The sequence below is a fragment of the Salvelinus namaycush genome, unplaced genomic scaffold (assembly GCF_016432855.1).
Source record: "Salvelinus namaycush isolate Seneca unplaced genomic scaffold, SaNama_1.0 Scaffold1115, whole genome shotgun sequence".
In the NCBI taxonomy this organism is placed as follows: domain Eukaryota; kingdom Metazoa; phylum Chordata; class Actinopteri; order Salmoniformes; family Salmonidae; genus Salvelinus; species Salvelinus namaycush.
Genome location: NW_024057804.1, coordinates 31,648 through 48,955, shown reverse-complemented (window position 1 = coordinate 48,955; position 17,308 = coordinate 31,648). Strand labels below are relative to the sequence as shown.

Sequence of the window (17,308 nt, the reverse complement as noted above, 5' to 3'; positions counted from 1 at the left end):
TCAAGTAAAGTTGTAATTTATGTTGAAAATTCCCAACACTGCTGCGCTCCCTGGGGCCTGCAGCCAACCACAGCCCTGCTGGCCTCACAAACCACCATCTGCTATAACATTGAGTCAGTTCTTCCTACTGGACATTGGAAAGCTTTTGTTTTGACACCCATTGTTCGTCCTAGATGGGAAATTGGTGTGGATGGTTCAGAGTTCCATGCTTACAAAAGGGTTGATTGATACACGTCAGATGACAAGCCTACTACATCCACTAAAGTACATGCGCCTTGGTGTTATACGCAAATCAGATACAATTAAGGTAGCTCCAACGGGTAGGATTGTTGCCACGCAAGTAAAGCAAACGTAATTGTTATAGAACACTTTGACATGTTAGAACAAGACATTACACCCAAAGAATGTATCCAGAAGAAACATAGAAATGAGGCTCCTCAAAGAGGTCTTTGACATGTCGTTGATCTGTTGAGAGAGAACCTATTAGTTCAGTTATGGTCTGACAGGGTCTGAAAAGCATAAAACAAGACCTACCTCTTTTCGGGTTGTCCTGATTCACACATTGTCCACTACAGGGGCTGCCAGAGGGACTACTGGCGTCACAGATGACCACATCACAATGGACAAAGACCTAGGAATCAAAGATTTGATGGTGTCAGATACATTTTTAAAAAAGGGATGATTGCCACTCACAAAATTAACCAATAAAGATTGTTGGGTGAAATTTGTTACCTGGCCACTCGGCTCAACCGCATCCTCGACGAAGGAAAACATGTAGACCTCAAAGCGTTTGACGTGAGGGGGGAAGTGGACCCTGGCGTCAGCTACCACCGGGTGGAAGACTACACGGTACGGATCCTCCGGGTTCTCACAACTGCCAGTGTAGAGAGAGGGACTAAGTTAGGAACAAGAAAACACTGTAAACCCCAACCGCCTTGTGTACGAAGTCTTATGGTGGTGTCATGACTGTCCTGTGAGGATCAGATCAATTCACACCGTGTTGTAAATGACAGGAGAAGTGGGTTCCTTCTCCCCCTCCAGTATGAACTAAAGGAATGTCTTTGTTAACAGGCTTTTCCCACCAAAACTCTTATACCTCGGTCTTGAAAACCCCCCAACATACACAATGTAAAGGCTCGAGACTTCCTACCTGTAGTGTGAGTACTTTTCTAGTTCCAGTATTTCCTTTTTTTTTTAAATCACAAAATAAGAATCAACATGACATTCTTTTTCTATCTCTGACCAGTCTTATGTTAGAAATATTGTTCCAGTATTCACTTTTGAATGTATTAGAGAAACTCCTAGAAAATGTGCATAGTAAGTAGCCATGCCACAAGTGACATCACAGAGCGGGTCAGACTGACAGAACTGTCCCCGGCGGCCAGAGTGCATAAAAGGATGGTAACTGAAATTAACATTAGACCAGAAAACCGTGAGTCGCTAGCTACACGTTTGAAATGGTTGGAACTTTCCTAAACGCACCTTCCTAAGGACGGCGAGCTGCAGCTCATGTCCAAAGTGGTCCGAAACCTGAATACCAACACGAGGGAGAATAAACACCCCTCAGACAGACAGTCACAGGTACAGCCGATTAGCTGTTTGAACCAAGTACCTAGAAAAGCTAACTTCAGTGGGACCATTCTGCTACTATATCCAAACCATCCTACTATCATCACCCACTGAGGAATCAGCGACAGGGTTGATTAGCCCATCTTCCAGAATGAGTGAAAGGAAAATCCATCCTGAAGTTCCGTTCAAGACTAGTCATTGGAGCCACGGACAACTATTGACATTGTGACCTCAGGGAGCCAATCAGAGAGAAGACCCAACCACGGCGGCATCCCACATAAATACATTCATGCAAAAATGTAACAACGATAAGTGTCCCTTATGGAACCATGGGTGGGGGAGCCGTCATATTGTGTCAGTCCGCTAGGGACCTGTGTGTTTAGCTAGTAATTAAATTAAACCAATTTGTATAGTACTGAATCATAAGGCTGGGGTTCTTGCAGCTGCGAGGAGGATACGATGTAATGGTTAATAAGTTGACTTTAGCAATGTAATAGATTTCTACCGTCTGGAGTTTAAGTCGGGAGACGGTATCTTTAAAACCGTTTCCTCGGCACCCCAAATCCTAACACGATTCATTTAGAGTCGGGTAACAATTAAACAGTCCTCAGATAATTCAAGGTCACGTCACGACAGTAGTTTGTTGGTTTTAATTTCTGATCTTTTGGCCCATCAGACCTGGAAAAATCTGATTTAGTACATTTTTTATTTATTTAAAAAAACAGAAATTGGGCTGCCTATTTGAAAAAAAAATGCATTTAATTTGTCAAGGGAGGGTCATACTAGCAATGCCATAGCATTTCTCATCAACAATATTACTTTGTCTACTGCAAAGGCTTTTATAGCTAGTTAAATGACGGATGTCAAATGTCTACGTCGTATGTCCAACATGTATATTCAATTACATTGACATGATCGCATTCTCATGTGGTGAGACGTCCCTCTAAATTGGTTCTTAAAATTCTAAATGGTCAGACTACAGGCGACCTGAATATTGATCAATTGACCGTGGTTTAACCCTTAGTTGCCGAATAGACAGTCGGTATCATATTTTCAAAATAAGTACTTCGTTTTAATTCTTCCGCTGTCGGAAAAATTGGTCACAAAATATATTCTACACCCATGGCATCAGATTCACACGTGGAGGACTTCAGTGAAGGGAGCAGCTCTACTATACAAAGTAACCTACGCATTGACAGTTAAGGCCTACTTTTGTCATTTGCATCTTTGGGAGGTTTATCATTTACTGTTTAACTGACAGATATTAGCAAAAAGGGATTTGTGAAATCTGAAGACGTTACATTGAGACAAACGCCCACACCAGTACAAATCCACTTGAGCTGACAGACGACGGCCAGAGCTTTCTCAGGATTTTACTCAACGATTTAAGCCAAGTATGATATAGTTGCAGCTGAAGTGACAAATCTGAACTGCCCATTTCGTGCACAGCCATGTGAATGTGGTGTCTTTTCCTATGATCTACAAAACATTATCAGCCTGTTTTTTTAAACTGCTACCACCCCCACCAGGATGACATTTCAGATTTAATAAACAGCTGCAAAGTTACTCCCGTGACAGATGAGCCTTGTGTCCACATGGCCGCCGGAGCAAATTAAAATAGGGGGTGCCAAATTTGGGGTTTTGCGACCATTTCATAAAAATGGTAAAATGGCGTGATTTGATAGCATTTGGCAAACCCGATCCCCCAAATAAAATGGTTTTGACCAATAAAGTTGCTTCACTACACTGCTTGGTGTAACATGTATCCAGATACTGAAAAGGCACCCGCAAAATAAAGTGTCATTTGCAGCGTGCATAATCATGGGCAAAGTCATTGTAGCCCATCTACCAAAGGTTGCAGTGTCCATTACAATGTAGGAAAAATAAGTAATCTTTCAATAGGTTACCCAATTTAAATTCTTGAGAAGATGGCAAAGTTAAAAATTAGGCCAGCGGTGTCCATCTGTGGCAAAGTGCTCACCCAAATCAATGCTTATGACAAACCCAGCTGTGTCGTAACATTTTTTAAAATATGAACATTAGCTAGCTAAATAAGGCTAGCAAGATGCTGCTACACTTGCCCGTGGTATTTGTTTCTTTTTTAGCAACTCCCAATTAGCGCATTCCTCTAGGACAGGAAATTCCATTGAAAGTGGCATCAACTTCTAGGAATCCTGTCAACTGATCCTATTCAGTTTCAAACATCAACTTCCATGCTGCACAGGCGTGTGAACCATCCATTATGTTAAGCGCATAACCGTTTTAAACACAAGAGGTCACTTGTGCCTGAATTCAACAAGTATTCAGTCAGTGTTAAGAGCAGTTGTATGAAACCAACCGGAAAGGCAAGCCAAGCTTGCCAGCCGCTCACAAACTTTCCCCCTGGCACATTTATTGCCTGGTGCCCACATTGCCTTCCTTACAAATAACTGGACATGCGTGCATTCCTATCAAAATGCCTTATTTTCTGTGTAACGTTTCTACTGTAGCATACCCTAAGTATAATGTACTTAGCGTTTTATTCATGCATTCTGATTCTTGCCTAGATTGTAATGGACACGTGTGTAAAACACTTTTGAAGGTGGTACCGAATATGAGCTAACGCCATACAATGCAGTCGGGTTATCACGTAAGAGTCTGTCAGACTCAACTGACGTATGGTGTTTAAGACACCTGGGATCTCGGAGTACCCCCATAGACTTCAGTGCATTCAAGACAAAGACTTCCAAGCCGTTAGTTGATTTGAACACGGCATCAGAGTGTAAACTATGGTACCTCAGGGGTATTTAGCTTAGAAAAACTGTTGATAAATCCCCCATCTAAGTCATATTTCCTGCATCATCCTCTCCACAATAACTTCCCGAGGACTTAATGGATTGATCTATATCTTGCAACTGTTTAGCTTTCGTGCTACGGTTAAGCTAGGCTTGTATTTGGGGAGGTGACAATTGGCTTTTTGATTTGTTAATTGTAAACTACTTGTCAGGTGTACGCCGTAACAAGTACAAAGATTTGTTTAGGCCCAAAAACAACAAGTTACCCATTAATGATGAGATTCCACCGGGGTCGGGAGTCACGGTCCTCATTGGGGGTGGCCCAGCAGTGGTCAAGCACCAGCGCTACCTTGGGGTCAGAGGACCTGGTCAGCTCCACCTCAAAGTGCAGAGGCTGTCTCAGGTACCTCACCACTGGATAGTCCTCCTCCTGGTGGAACGTGTTATACGAGGCGTCTGGAACACAGAACGAGACAACCGGTGGGCACAAAACAGCGAGGTACCATCTCAACTTGTCCATAAAGAAACACACGTTTATCATATCCTGTTGTGCCCCGATGAACCCCCCCCCCCCCCCCCACCAGAGGCTTCTGACAAATTCCCAAATCAGCTCCTCACCGTTACTCCATAGCCACACCTGTAGATCTCAGAACGCAAGAGTAATATATCATAAGGCTTACATTTTTGGGAATGGTTTTGTAAAGGACACCTTCCAAGATTCTATATTCCATTTCCAGATCATCAGGAGTGATTAGAATTTAGAGGCCAAGTTGAAATTCTGAATTAGTGCACGCTTACCCTGAGCGAGTCTCATTCTGACAATTAGTCGACCCGTCCCAGTCTCGGCAAAACGCTCCTTGTCACGCGGCCTGGTGAGGAAGGCCAATGTGCGAGTGATGTTGACCACATAGTAGCAGGAAACCTTTAACCTAAAAAGAGGGATGTAGGCAACTTCAATCAGTGGAGTGGACACACTGGTAGTAGAGGCACATTTTCCCTGTATACAAAGTTAAAGTATTGAGCAATTGGTGAAGAAAAAAAACCTATAAAATCTAACAGCTACAATTGTGATGCGTAATGCACTTACTGATATTCCTCCTCTGAAGACGTCGTGCCATTCAGCTTCACCTCAAGTTCATCTGGCAAGGAGATTTCGTTCTCATACAGCATGACATTGTTGATAAACTAAGTAGTAGGGGGGAATTGACTTATTACAGCCCGCAGAAGCAAACAGTCCGTAAATACACAGTAGCCATCACCTCAGGGTAATAGTCATTTTACCTTCCTGGTGGTGCCACAGGAGTTGACAGTGAAGTGGAAGTAGGCGAAGCGATCGTCGCTGTAGGTGGGACCACAGGCGGGGTCGCTCAGGGTCAGCTGACCGGGGTTCAGACTGGGAGCAGACTCCACCTTGACCGCCAGCGCAGTCATCGTTCCATTAGAGAAACACTCTTGGGGGTGGGGGAGCAAAAGACAGGTTCTGTATTTGTTACACTTCATTGAGCACAGTAGAACCAATGGAATAGCACCAAAAGTGCAAACCATGCCCATCTGGCACTACTATTAGACTCACAGTATTTGCAAGGAACCCAGGTTTGGTAACCATGTCAAACGACTATTTATCGGAAGTAATTGTTTGAGAACCAACCAGTCAGCGTTTTGAGGAAGCTGCAAGCCAGGGAAAAGTATTTGATGGTCATGTTGTTGTAAGGATTCAACAGAGCCACATCCAGTCTGCTCCGGACAGAGGACGGGTGAACCGACTGGGAACCAATGGGAGAGTTCATTAGTCCAATATTGTATGCATGTATACAGGGTAAGGAAAGCGAGGCTAGCTGCTGCAATTTAGGTTAACATGTTTTGGGAGAGCATCGTACCTCAAACACTGCGTCCGGCGAAGAGAAGGGCAACGTGATGGTGAAGTCTGCGTCGCCCTCTGTCAAATACTGTTGCGCAAGCTCATGGTTAAGCAGCCGCTTGCCAACCAAGACCACGAAAAAGGGATCTTGGTTCCTGTAGTCCACAGTGATGTGAAAGTTCTCCTGATCACAGTTGCCAGTGACTGAGGGTGGCACTACAAGGACAAACAGGGTTGTGTTCATTAAGCACAAAAAAACAGGAAGGTACTACTTGAACTTGTCCAAGGAGAAAACCTTGTTTTCAGAATAAACACGATCCTGGCAAACCACGAACAGGACACTGGGTCCAAATACTCTAAAGCTTAACATTATCTTTGTAGAGAGACCGCATAGGAAAACCCTACAGTATGGCTAGTTGGGCTTTCACTGCAATCATTAACGAGAGGAAGCCATTCAACAGTAGTTTGGCGTAGTCCAGAGACATACCAATGTCCAGCAGTACAGCGTCCACAATGGCAGAGTGAGCGAAAGAAGCGTACTCTGGAAAGACGACCAGGCCGTAGATCAGCTGAAGAGTGAAGGTTGTGACACCTTGTTCCGCCCTTCTCTGTAGTGAAGTTAAAAGCATTGGTCAATTGATAGCATTATTGTTGTAACAGAACTCTATTCAACATCAAGTGACAAGTACATATGGGGACTATTAAAACAAACTATATACTTGAAGTAATGTTGCCCTCATTCCTCTAAATCAAGCACTATTGGCAAGTGAATGCATACAACTGCCAAAATAATGGAAACACTTGAGTAAATGAGGGATACAAAGTACACTTGTGCCATTATTTATATTTTGTTGGTGGCCCACTTATTAGGGCATGTACAAATCACTGCGTGTGGCTTTGCATTTAACAGAAACACACCTCCTTAAAGACCACCGGGTCTGAGAAGGGCACCTCCATCCTGAAGCTCTTCAAGGTGTTGTCCAGGGATCTCTGCTCCTGAACTTTGAAGCCTCTGGCGTTGCACTCTGCAACAGTTAGCACCATGGTGGGAAAGGTGATGTTCAGCAGCTCCACATCAAGGTTGAAGGTCCCCAACTCAAGCACAAACACTGCCTGCTCAGGAACTGTGTCTAAGGGCGTGTCTGTTCATTGGCAAACAATGGAAAACATTTTGAAATTCGGTACAATGGAAGTCGAAAATTGACATTTGTTATTGCCTCCCCGTTTCAGTACATTTTCTAATGTTTTGTGCCTAATGAACAACCCAGGCATCCCAAATTACCATAGGCACTATTTAACTAAACCAGACTCACAGTTGCGAACTTGTGGAGGCCTGGCCATCGGAGGTGTTGTGATAGGGAAGAGGACTTTGTAGCTGGTGTCCTCGTGTGCGACCTCCTCGATCCACAGCAACTCAAGCATGGGCTCAATGGTGTAAGTGACAAAGTACTGGTCATCCTGAATATGGCTCTGTAAAGGGATACGAGTGATGCATTCAGGCTGTAATACACAAGTGGAGTACAAAAACAGCTAAATGTTCCTTACAAGCCAGAATGTTACTCTACCGGTTATCTGTGTGGTTTGTCCTTCAGCCGCTCGTAATTTAAGACAACATACCGGTTTACCCGACTTCAGAAAGCTGGTATGGTTGTCAACTCATTTCCAAAGCAACCGCCACGCAAAGTAAACACTTGCACAATATGTAAACAGTAGCCGAGTGTAACCGAACGTTGCTTGCATTCAGTTGAGTGGCAAAGCTACCGGCTCCCTAAAAAGTCAGGTAAACAATACTTTAGTGTGGATATTTGGTCTCAAATTTCAAGCGGCTGAAGGACAAACGGTAGAGTATATTTAAGTGTCATTTTATGCAACATTCACACGATTTTGCAATCCAATGTGTCAGGCTGTATACACACACCCACCAATCCATTGTATATTAGCCTGATTAAGCAGACAATTGCTCAATAACAAACATTTTACACAAGACAAGGTTTCTAGGCGTTTACCCATGAGAGATGGCAAAGGGTTACTGCAAAGCACTGTCAACTGCTGCAGTACAAAGGGCTCTACAAATAAGATTTGATTTAGAAATTAAACAGGAACATTTTACTCATCCAACGCTGACCTTGAAATAGCCGCCAACCGCCCCCACCGGAATTTCAACAATAATATGAGCCTCTGTGACTAAAACCGAGTAGTTTCTGGCAGCCATTTCCTCAGTGTCCAGCCTCTTAGCGTCAATTCCCATGTACACCTCCAACATGGTGAAGGCATCAGAGGAGAAAAGTGGGTCTATGTGCTTGGGCATGTACCAGGTGATCACTTCTGGAGTAAAGGCCACTGCCCCTGCAGTGAAACAAGAAACCAAGTACACATCATAACAGAACATTTTGCAACTGAAAACAAATGTGCCATTATTTGGAAAAAGATCATCCCAAAACATTTCCCCAACTGAACACAAATCAAAGTCTTGTCTGGAGCCAATTAACTGGGTTCATAGGATCTTAAATTGCCAAGTTAGTCCATTATTTCACACTCAACCTGGTGTTGGACAAACAGCCGTGGCATCTACTCGAGTAACCAGCCACTTCTGCTCAAAGAAGGTTGAGGTTGAGAGCACCCGCATCGGAACCCCAGCTACCTGTTCAGGGGGCAACCACACCAGGGCCGTGTTCAGTAGGGCACACCGTATTAACAATATGTTGCAGAGTTCAGGTAGGGCCACCGTTTCCAAATTTCTGCTCTACTGAACATGACCCAGTTCATGGAGGAAGTGGAGAAAGTCAGCTTACATTCTGGAGGTATGTCTCCTCTGCATTATGAGGGCTTCTTAACACCAGCCGTGTGGGAGTGTTGGCTATTGCATAGCCCTTTCTTTGGACTTCACCCACACTCATGACCTTCTTGCTAGGACTAAAGACGACTGCTGTCATTTTGTATCCTGAAGCGACAGCCTGTCTCAGGAAATGGAAACAGGAATTAAACAAATTGTCAACAAACGCACATAATTTAGCACCATCCTGTAGTGAAATTACAGAAACATGGCTACCTCAGCTCCTCTCCGGAAGTTGCCGCTCCTTGCTTTCGGGCCTCCAGTGGCCTGTTCAGGGACCGTTTGGATGTCTGGAAGAGTCCTTCTGACAGACACCTAGAGAAGAAAGGCCATTATTCCCTATGCATTTTCTCCCTCCCATACAATATGAAATCAAGGGCCAGTTCTCAATCTGTCCACTCGCCTCCTTAAATGAAGGAGTATTGAATTGAGAGAGAGTCAAGAACCTCTACGTTGTGTCACAGAAGCAGAAGAAATGAAACACTGGACAGTTGTAGCTCTAGACAGATCATTTATACAGGCAGTACGACAAGCTCGACTGTAAACATGTCCTTTGGGGCATGCTCTGCTCACTTGCCTCCATGTAGTTGCGGTCACACAGAATCTCTCGGGAGGTCCAGGGGGTGTAGCTACAGGTTTTACCCACTCTATACACAGGGTCTTCAGTCATGTGGTTTCCTGGCAGCCTGAACTGCATGACCAAGCTGAACATCTTATCATCCTAAAATGAAGGGGGAAGGGGAAAAAAAAGTATTAAAAAAGCCTTTCATTATATAGCAGAAAACAAATAATTCAGTTGACCTTCATGCAAGTAATAGACTGGGGCAAAATTGCCTATATGAATGCAGCTGCCACTGTATTGAAGCCACACTACAGGAGAAGAGCTCAGTAGTACACATCACTGCAGTCTGTATCAGAAAGTTGGCTGGCCCTCTGAAAGCCCTCCATAAACTTCTGCTGTACCTTACGTCATCGTTAACTTAGAGGTAAGAGATAGCAGACCCAGGGGTGGTAAAACTGCTTAAAATGTTTCTGGCACTGTACTTCTAATTACCTCCATGCTCTAAAATTGTATGAAATAGCAACTCAGGCTTATTGAGGACCTTTTTACTGAAGAATGCGTTTGTTTTCAATGATTACATTTTTCATCTAGTGATGCAAATATTGACTTGTATCTTTGTGTATACAGGGCTCATCTGTAAAAGAGCCTGGTCTCAGCATGACTCCATGTCAAAGGTTAAATAAAATGACGTTGCTACATTATGGGTTGCAAATGCAGTGACACTGAAAGGCAAACTGTCCATTTGAAGTTCAAGGAAACACTACAGTGCTTAGGGTTACCATGTTTTGGGAAAAGCAGTTTTGAAGAGAAGCAAAAAACATGGCATTCCCCATGGGGTCAAATTTAAAGCTGAATCCACACTGAGTAGCAAGGCCAGGCGTCAGGTTTATGATTTGTGTGTCATCTGGAAGGGATGGAGATGGTGTGAACACAATAGTTCACCAACAATATCAATCCATGATTTATGAAAGGAGAATCATAAGAGACAAACTCACTGAAGACAGCATCAACCTCTTTAAAAAGAGGAGCGACACTCAAACGAATAACGTTACCAAGGCATTCAGCGTTGAGGTCATCTGGAATGGGAAAGGTTAGTTAAAAACCAAAAAATATATATTGTCAAACGCTTAGTGCTTGAACTTGTAGGGTGAAAAATGCATACTTATAGAAGGTTTCTGTTGTGCTTGTATGCCCACAGCTGCCAACAGGCAAAACAACCTATAAGGCATTTGACAAATTATGATTGATTAAAAGGAGGAAGAGCACAACTCAAATGTTTGCGTCACATAAGACTCTTCTAGGCCTGCTACTACTTACCCTGAGCTAAGGAAAGGAACCATTGTAGAACAGAATTGTTTTGATAAAATACACAGCTACAGAATGTAATATTTGACCCAAGGTGTGCAGCCCACAGGTATTCAACTTTTACCCTATGACAAAGGCTTCCCACACTCAGTCACCTGAACCCCAAAGGGATGCACATTTTCTTTTTATTCCCCTAGCCCTACAAAGCTGATTCAAATAATCAACTAATCATCAAGCTTTGTTAATGTGAATCAGCTGTGTAGTGTTAGGACAAAAACCAAAATGCACACCAAGTTTGGGAAACGCTCCCCTGCCCTACGAGCCTGCTGGTTTTCTTTTCTAACTGATAATGACTTGCACCCACCTGGTGTCCCAGGTCTAGATCAGTCCCCGATGACAGGAGAACAATGAAGAAATGCAGTGGAACTGGCTTTGAGACCCAGAGGTGAGTTTGAGGGCTATAGCTGTTCCTGCTCCTCACATTTCACTGTTTGCCACTGGCGTAATTGAATGAGGGGTTATGCTGGATGTAACCGGTGTGAAATGGCTAGCTAGTTTGGGGGTAGTGCACTGATAGCGTTTCAATCGGTGACGTCACTCGCTCTGAGACCTTGAAGTAGTTGTTCCCCTTACTCTGCAAGGGTCGCGGCTTTTGTGGAGCGATGGGTAACTGTTGTATATGTGTGCAAAGGGTCACTGGTTCGGGACAGAAGTAAAACTTACACGGGCACCATTTAACCTGTTATGGCTGCAAGGGGCAGTATTGAGTAGCCAGTTAAATCGTGCCCATTTCAAACGGCCTCGTACTCAATTCTTGCTCGTACAATATGCATATTATTATTACTATTGGATAGAAAACACTCTCTAGTTTCTAAAACCGTTTGAATTATTTCTCTGAGTGAAACAGAAGTCATTCTGCAGCACACTTCCTGACCAGGAAGTGGAATGTCAGAAATCGATGCTCTGTTCAACTTCATGCCTATACATGGGCGTGATACGTAAGAGTCTACATACACTTCATACACCTTCCCCTGGTTGTCAAGAGGCGGTGAGAGAAAAAATTTCGTGTATATCTTGGTCTGAGGTGGAATTAAAGCTCTTTGTTTGACGTGACCGTCCACTTCCTGTTTCTGGAGCACGCGAAAGAGGACATGGATTTGGCTTCTGTTTTGCTCTCGTTATGGACGACTAACATCTCCGTCTTAGATTTTATTTGATACATGTGACCATATCATCGTAAAGTATGTTTTTTCAATATAGTTTAATCAGATTATTTAAATTTTTTCGGGAGTTTTGCCGTGTTCCGTTCTCTGACTTTGTTGACGTTGGAGAGATCTGTAGCACTTGGCAAGTGCCCATGCTAAATGAAGAGGGAAATTTGCCGTTCCAGATCCAAACAACGACTGTTCTGGACAAAGGACACCTTGTCCAACATTCTGACGGAAGATCACCAAAAGTAAGAAACATTTTATGATGCTATTTCTAATATCTGTCGTGCATCTGAACTGGTCGTCGGCGCCCAAGTGTTTCTGGCTATTGTGGCTATGCTAATATAACGCTACATTTTGTTTTCGCTGTAAAACATTTAATAAATCGGAAATATTGTCTGGAATCACAAGATGCCTGTCTTTCAATTGCTGTACACTATGTATTTTTCAGAAATGTTTTATGATGAGTAATTAGGTATTTGACGTTGGTGTCTGTAAATATTATGGCTGCTTTCGGTGCAATTTCTGATTGTAGCTGAAATGTAAACTATGATTTATACCTGAAATATGCAAATTTTTCGAACAAAACATATGCTATACAATAAATATGTTATCAGACTGTCATCTGATGAAGTTGTTTCTTGGTTAGTGGCTATTTATATCTTTATTTGGTCGAATTTGTGATAGCTACTGATGGAGTAAAAAACTGATGGAGTAAGAATAGTGGTGTCTTTTGCTAACGTGGTTAGCTAATAGATTTACATATTGTGTCTTCCCTGTAAAACATTTTAAAAATCGGACATGTTGGCTTGATTCACAAGATGTGTACCTTTCATCTGGTGTCTTGGACTTGTTAATGTGTGAAAGTAAAATATTTAAAAAAAATATCTTTTGAATTTCGCGCCCTGCACTTGAGCTGGATGTTGTCATAAGTGTACCGGTGTCGGGCTGCACCCCAAACAGGTTAATTTGTCATCGATCGCTAGACCAGATGTTTTTTCTTTTTCCCCCTACCTTTTCATTACGCAGACATAAGCAGAGTTGACACCATCGAGGTGTGGATGTTTACTTTCGACACTAGTTATTTTTCTCCAGTTTCGTCCGACGAACAGACTGTAGTGGTAAAATAAAACGGGATAGATTTTTTAATGAAGTCCTAAGCATCACTCCAGTCAAAACAATCTCTGCGAACGTTCGATTCCAATATATGTAGTTCTGTCTATGGAATACATACAAAAATTTCGTAAAAAAAATAGATATGTATAAAATATACTTGTCTGTACAGGTAAATGTAGGAAATCCTAAAATAAAATATATGTGTATAATATACACTTGTCTGTAAAGAAATGCAGAAGCAATAAGCATTGTAAATGATGATAGAACACATCAAATTAATGTGAACGTGAGGACACAAAGGAGAGATTTAATTAAAAGATCATCTTTTAATACTTTTTTATGCTGAAGATTTTTAAAGCTGAAAAAATCTATGTATGGCAAATCCACTCTGGGCAAATGGCCTCTTGAACAAAAATAAAAAATAGTTAACATCCTTGCTATTTCAGCCACTTGCTATGTTAAAGAAAAATCTCAGTTAATAATGAATGGATACAATTTGGAAGGATTTTCCAGAGTCATACCTCAGTAGGGTAGAGTGTCAGGTGGCACAACCATTGGTGCCATGAGGTCAAAGTGTGAAGGAGGGAGCAAGCCAGAGCGCTGTCTAGGAAGCAGTCCAGGCCCATGGCTTGGAGGCTTTGAGTTGGTCCCATCGTTGTAATGCATTGTAGGGTAGAGAGAAACCACGGTCTTTTCTCGTTGCACTAAAAGTTCTCAATGAGTAAACATTACCGTATCACTCTCGTGATTCAGTGCCTTTCAAGTTGAGTTCCCGTGCAGGCACAATATGAGGGTGCTAACGGTGCACATGTTCAACCCATGGGTCACTGAAGAAACTCTAGTGTGCTACCTCAGCCGGTACGTGACCATATTGCCAGGGGTGAGAGACATTAAGGACGCCCTTGGCATCTGGACAGGGAAGAGGCAGTTTCGTGTGCTGCTAAAGGAGGACGAGAGCGGCCATGATGGCTACAGCCATCCTCACGCTTCCTTTTCCATCGGTGCAGACAGGGGCTACCTCATGTATGCTGGACAGACTCGTTTCTGCAGGAAGTGTAGCACGTACGGGCACCTCGCCGATGCCTGCACCCAGACAAGGTGCAGAAACTGTGGGACTCTAGGCCATATAATGAGGGATTGCACCGTGCCCAAGCGCTACAGTCTGTGTAACTCAGAGAACCACCTGTTCCGTCACTGCCCGAAGGCAGCCCCCTCTTACGCCAGAGCGGTGAGCGGGAAAAGACCAGATGAGGGAGAAAGCATGGAACTACGCGCTATTGAGGAGGTTGTGGATGAGCTGGTGATGGAGAGAGAACTGCGAGAGTCTGAGGAGAGCGGGAGTGAGACGCCATCATCATCATCTCACGAGGAGAGCGGAGAGACCGACAGGAGTTGGAACAACCAAGTGGAGGAGGAGAAGGGAGAGCCCACCGCGCCCTCGGCTCCGGAGAGCTGGACAACGGTGAGAGAGAGGAGGAAGTGCTCGGTGAAAAGGAAGCAGATGAGCCCTGTTTCCCCACTCATCCGCATGCAGGCGACTGAGAAGTCCGCTCTGGGCGGGAATCGCTTCAGCTGCTTTGAAAGCAGGAAGTCTGAGGAGAAAAGCGAGGAAACCCGCGCAGCGCAGAGGAGACTCTGCTTTCCCTGTCAGGCAGCTCCATCGACAGCAGCGGTCTGGCACCCAGCGGTGTTCCAGCACCCACACAGATGGAGGGGGAGCATGAGGAGGAGGAAAGGGTTTTCCCGACCCCGATCTTTGTGGACAGTCCTCCCGCTGGGGACCACCGTTTCCCGGATAGGCCTCCTAACGAGGAACTGTATTTAAAGTGAGTCTGGAAAAATGTCATATTTTAGATAGTTGTCCGTTTCCCTCCTTATCCCATGTCGTCTATTTTTAACTTAGCTAGCATAAATGTTAGAGGGCTTAGGAACCCAGTTAAAAGGGGGACAGTTTTTTCCCATTTGTCCTCCATTTGCTTCTCTGTGTGTTTTTTACAAGAAGTACATTTTAAAAGATCTAAATGACGTGGAGAGGTTTACGCGGGAATGGGTTCAGGGAGAGTCGAGGTGGAGTGTCGGCGGGGTGCATTCTACAGGGGTTGGTGTGCTATGTGGGAATAGGGATTTAAAAATAGTAGGAAGTTTTTCGGCAGTACACGGGAGGGTTTTAATAGTAGATATCGATTGGAGGGGTAAATGTTTTAGATTTATTAACGTATATGCACCATCGACACCCAAGGAAAGGAGGGAAATGCTTAACGACCTAGACTCTGGTGTCCCTTATCAAGACCAAACTTTGGGAGGCCAGATGTGGTGCGGTCAATGACACCCTCAAGTGGTCACCGACCGGATTAGTTCAATTTATAAAACAGGACATTTGGAAAAGAATACAATTCGAAATACATAAGTGGGGCATTGTATCAGTAAAACAGAAATGGAAAGGGATTTACCCTTCACTGTAAACGTATTTAGAGCCAATTGAAATGTAGGCTAAGCCTTTGTACATATTTGATATACACTGAGGTTTATTCAGAGTTCACTTTGGTATATGTATATGTTTGTATTTATAGAATTATTTGTATTGTATTTTGGAGATTGTTAGAGGCATGTTAAACTTGAATGTAATAATACTGGTCAGGTTCTAGAGTTTTGCTATTGTTATATTGTTACACTACTTTTTGATACTGTTTTTATGAATCCATTTTGTACAACGTAATGCACTGATTTTGTAATTGTATTTGAATGTGAAATGAAAATAAAAATTATTTCCCCTCCCAAAAAATAAATAAAATAAAAATCACTCTCGTGGTTCTTTCCCCCCTTTTTCAGGGGCGTAACATTAGCAGGAGACCACCAGGGACATCTATGATCGGCTGACAGTCTTGGTTAAACCACATGTATTCTAGAGCAATATTCACCTGCTTTTATAGAGTAAGGATTCACTCCTTTGGGGACACTGCCAGTGTTCCCCTGATATCCATATGTCCACATCGGTGGAGGTGGTGGTACACACTTGTTCTGTAAAAAACATCAACACATTTTCCAAATTGTTAGTAATATTATCACAGTTAAAATACAATGGTTGTTCACTGTTTTTAATTTCATTGAATTTAAGTGTGTACCTCAGCCTTGGGCTCAGTTTTGTTAACCCATCTGTGCAGAGTTGGATCCCAGACAATCTGAGGAAGAAGATATTAGCAATGTGAAGCAAGCCGCAATAGTTTTTTTTTAATCCACTCAATTGTCTCTACATAGAATATAGTGTTAATAACCAGTTCCTTACAGATCTGTCTTTGTCCTCAGGTAGATGAACCTCCTTCTTATTAACTCTTCCACTCCCAAAGACCCAGCTGAGCCAGCCTCCACTGTTATTGTGAACAGCAGGGGTCTCAGGCTCAGCCACCGGCCGGCTGCCAGTCTGGCACTGAGGGTTGGCCTCGGGGTGTTCCGGCTTGGTGATGGACATCATAGCAGGATGCTCAACATATCTAAGTCGGACATCTGTAATAAGTGGGAGAAGTCAGGCCACTCTGCTCATGTCACCATACAGAACAATTACTAGCTGACAGGTAGAAACGTCTCGCTCTGATACTCTGTTACAACCCAATCTTAACCTACACGCAGTCACAGGGATAACTGGGAGGTTACTCCAGGACTCTGCGATCAACAATTCCCTGCATATTATGCGAGGGCTTACAAATTTGACCAATCACCAAACAATTTCTGCATAAAATAGTCACATCATCACAATATTATCGCATAGAACTGACCCATTACCACAGTACAAAAAGAGGGCTCGCAATTTCAACCAATCACCGCACATTTACTGCATAATATGGTTCAATCAAGCCACACGTCAACACAGTTTTTTCCCTTGTCAGCGCATTTTTGCAACAAATTGGACAAAACAAATGCATATTGCTATGCAAAATGTCATAATTGTTGCTGCAAAATCTAGCATATTTATCCGCAAATATCAAAAAAAATCCATGCGAAATCCTGGAGAGATTCACTGGAGTACGAAAATGTATACACTCACTACTGTAAGTCGCTCTGGATAAGAGAGTCTGCTAAATGACTAAA

The 17,308-nt window shown here is 43.3% G+C and overlaps 1 protein-coding gene and 1 long non-coding RNA gene across 2 annotated transcripts in view; both read right to left on the bottom strand.

Annotated features, from left to right (window-relative positions):
* The window catches only part of LOC120035849, a 37,870-nt gene extending 27,776 nt beyond the window's left edge, over positions 1-10,094 (bottom strand). The window contains exons 1-16 of the mRNA XM_038982319.1: positions 10,089-10,094; positions 9,612-9,755; positions 8,994-9,155; positions 8,743-8,842; positions 8,327-8,547; positions 7,515-7,671; positions 7,120-7,343; positions 6,689-6,809; positions 6,221-6,417; positions 5,992-6,106; positions 5,625-5,794; positions 5,431-5,528; positions 5,142-5,272; positions 4,610-4,799; positions 733-874; positions 535-631 (exon numbers count right to left, since the gene is read on the bottom strand). Coding sequence (XP_038838247.1) covers positions 535-631; positions 733-874; positions 4,610-4,799; positions 5,142-5,272; positions 5,431-5,528; positions 5,625-5,794; positions 5,992-6,106; positions 6,221-6,417; positions 6,689-6,809; positions 7,120-7,343; positions 7,515-7,671; positions 8,327-8,547; positions 8,743-8,842; positions 8,994-9,155; positions 9,612-9,755; positions 10,089-10,094 — 2,275 coding nt within the window. The remainder of the gene's footprint in view (positions 1-534; positions 632-732; positions 875-4,609; positions 4,800-5,141; positions 5,273-5,430; positions 5,529-5,624; positions 5,795-5,991; positions 6,107-6,220; positions 6,418-6,688; positions 6,810-7,119; positions 7,344-7,514; positions 7,672-8,326; positions 8,548-8,742; positions 8,843-8,993; positions 9,156-9,611; positions 9,756-10,088) is intronic.
* A 6,068-nt stretch (positions 10,095-16,162) lies between these two features.
* On the bottom strand, positions 16,163-16,620 carry LOC120035848. Its single transcript, XR_005474360.1, has 3 exons — positions 16,509-16,620; positions 16,348-16,404; positions 16,163-16,243 (listed from the first exon to the last, which is right to left on the bottom strand). It is a non-coding gene; the product is annotated as an uncharacterized LOC120035848 (long non-coding RNA).
* Positions 16,621-17,308: the final 688 nt, after the last annotated feature.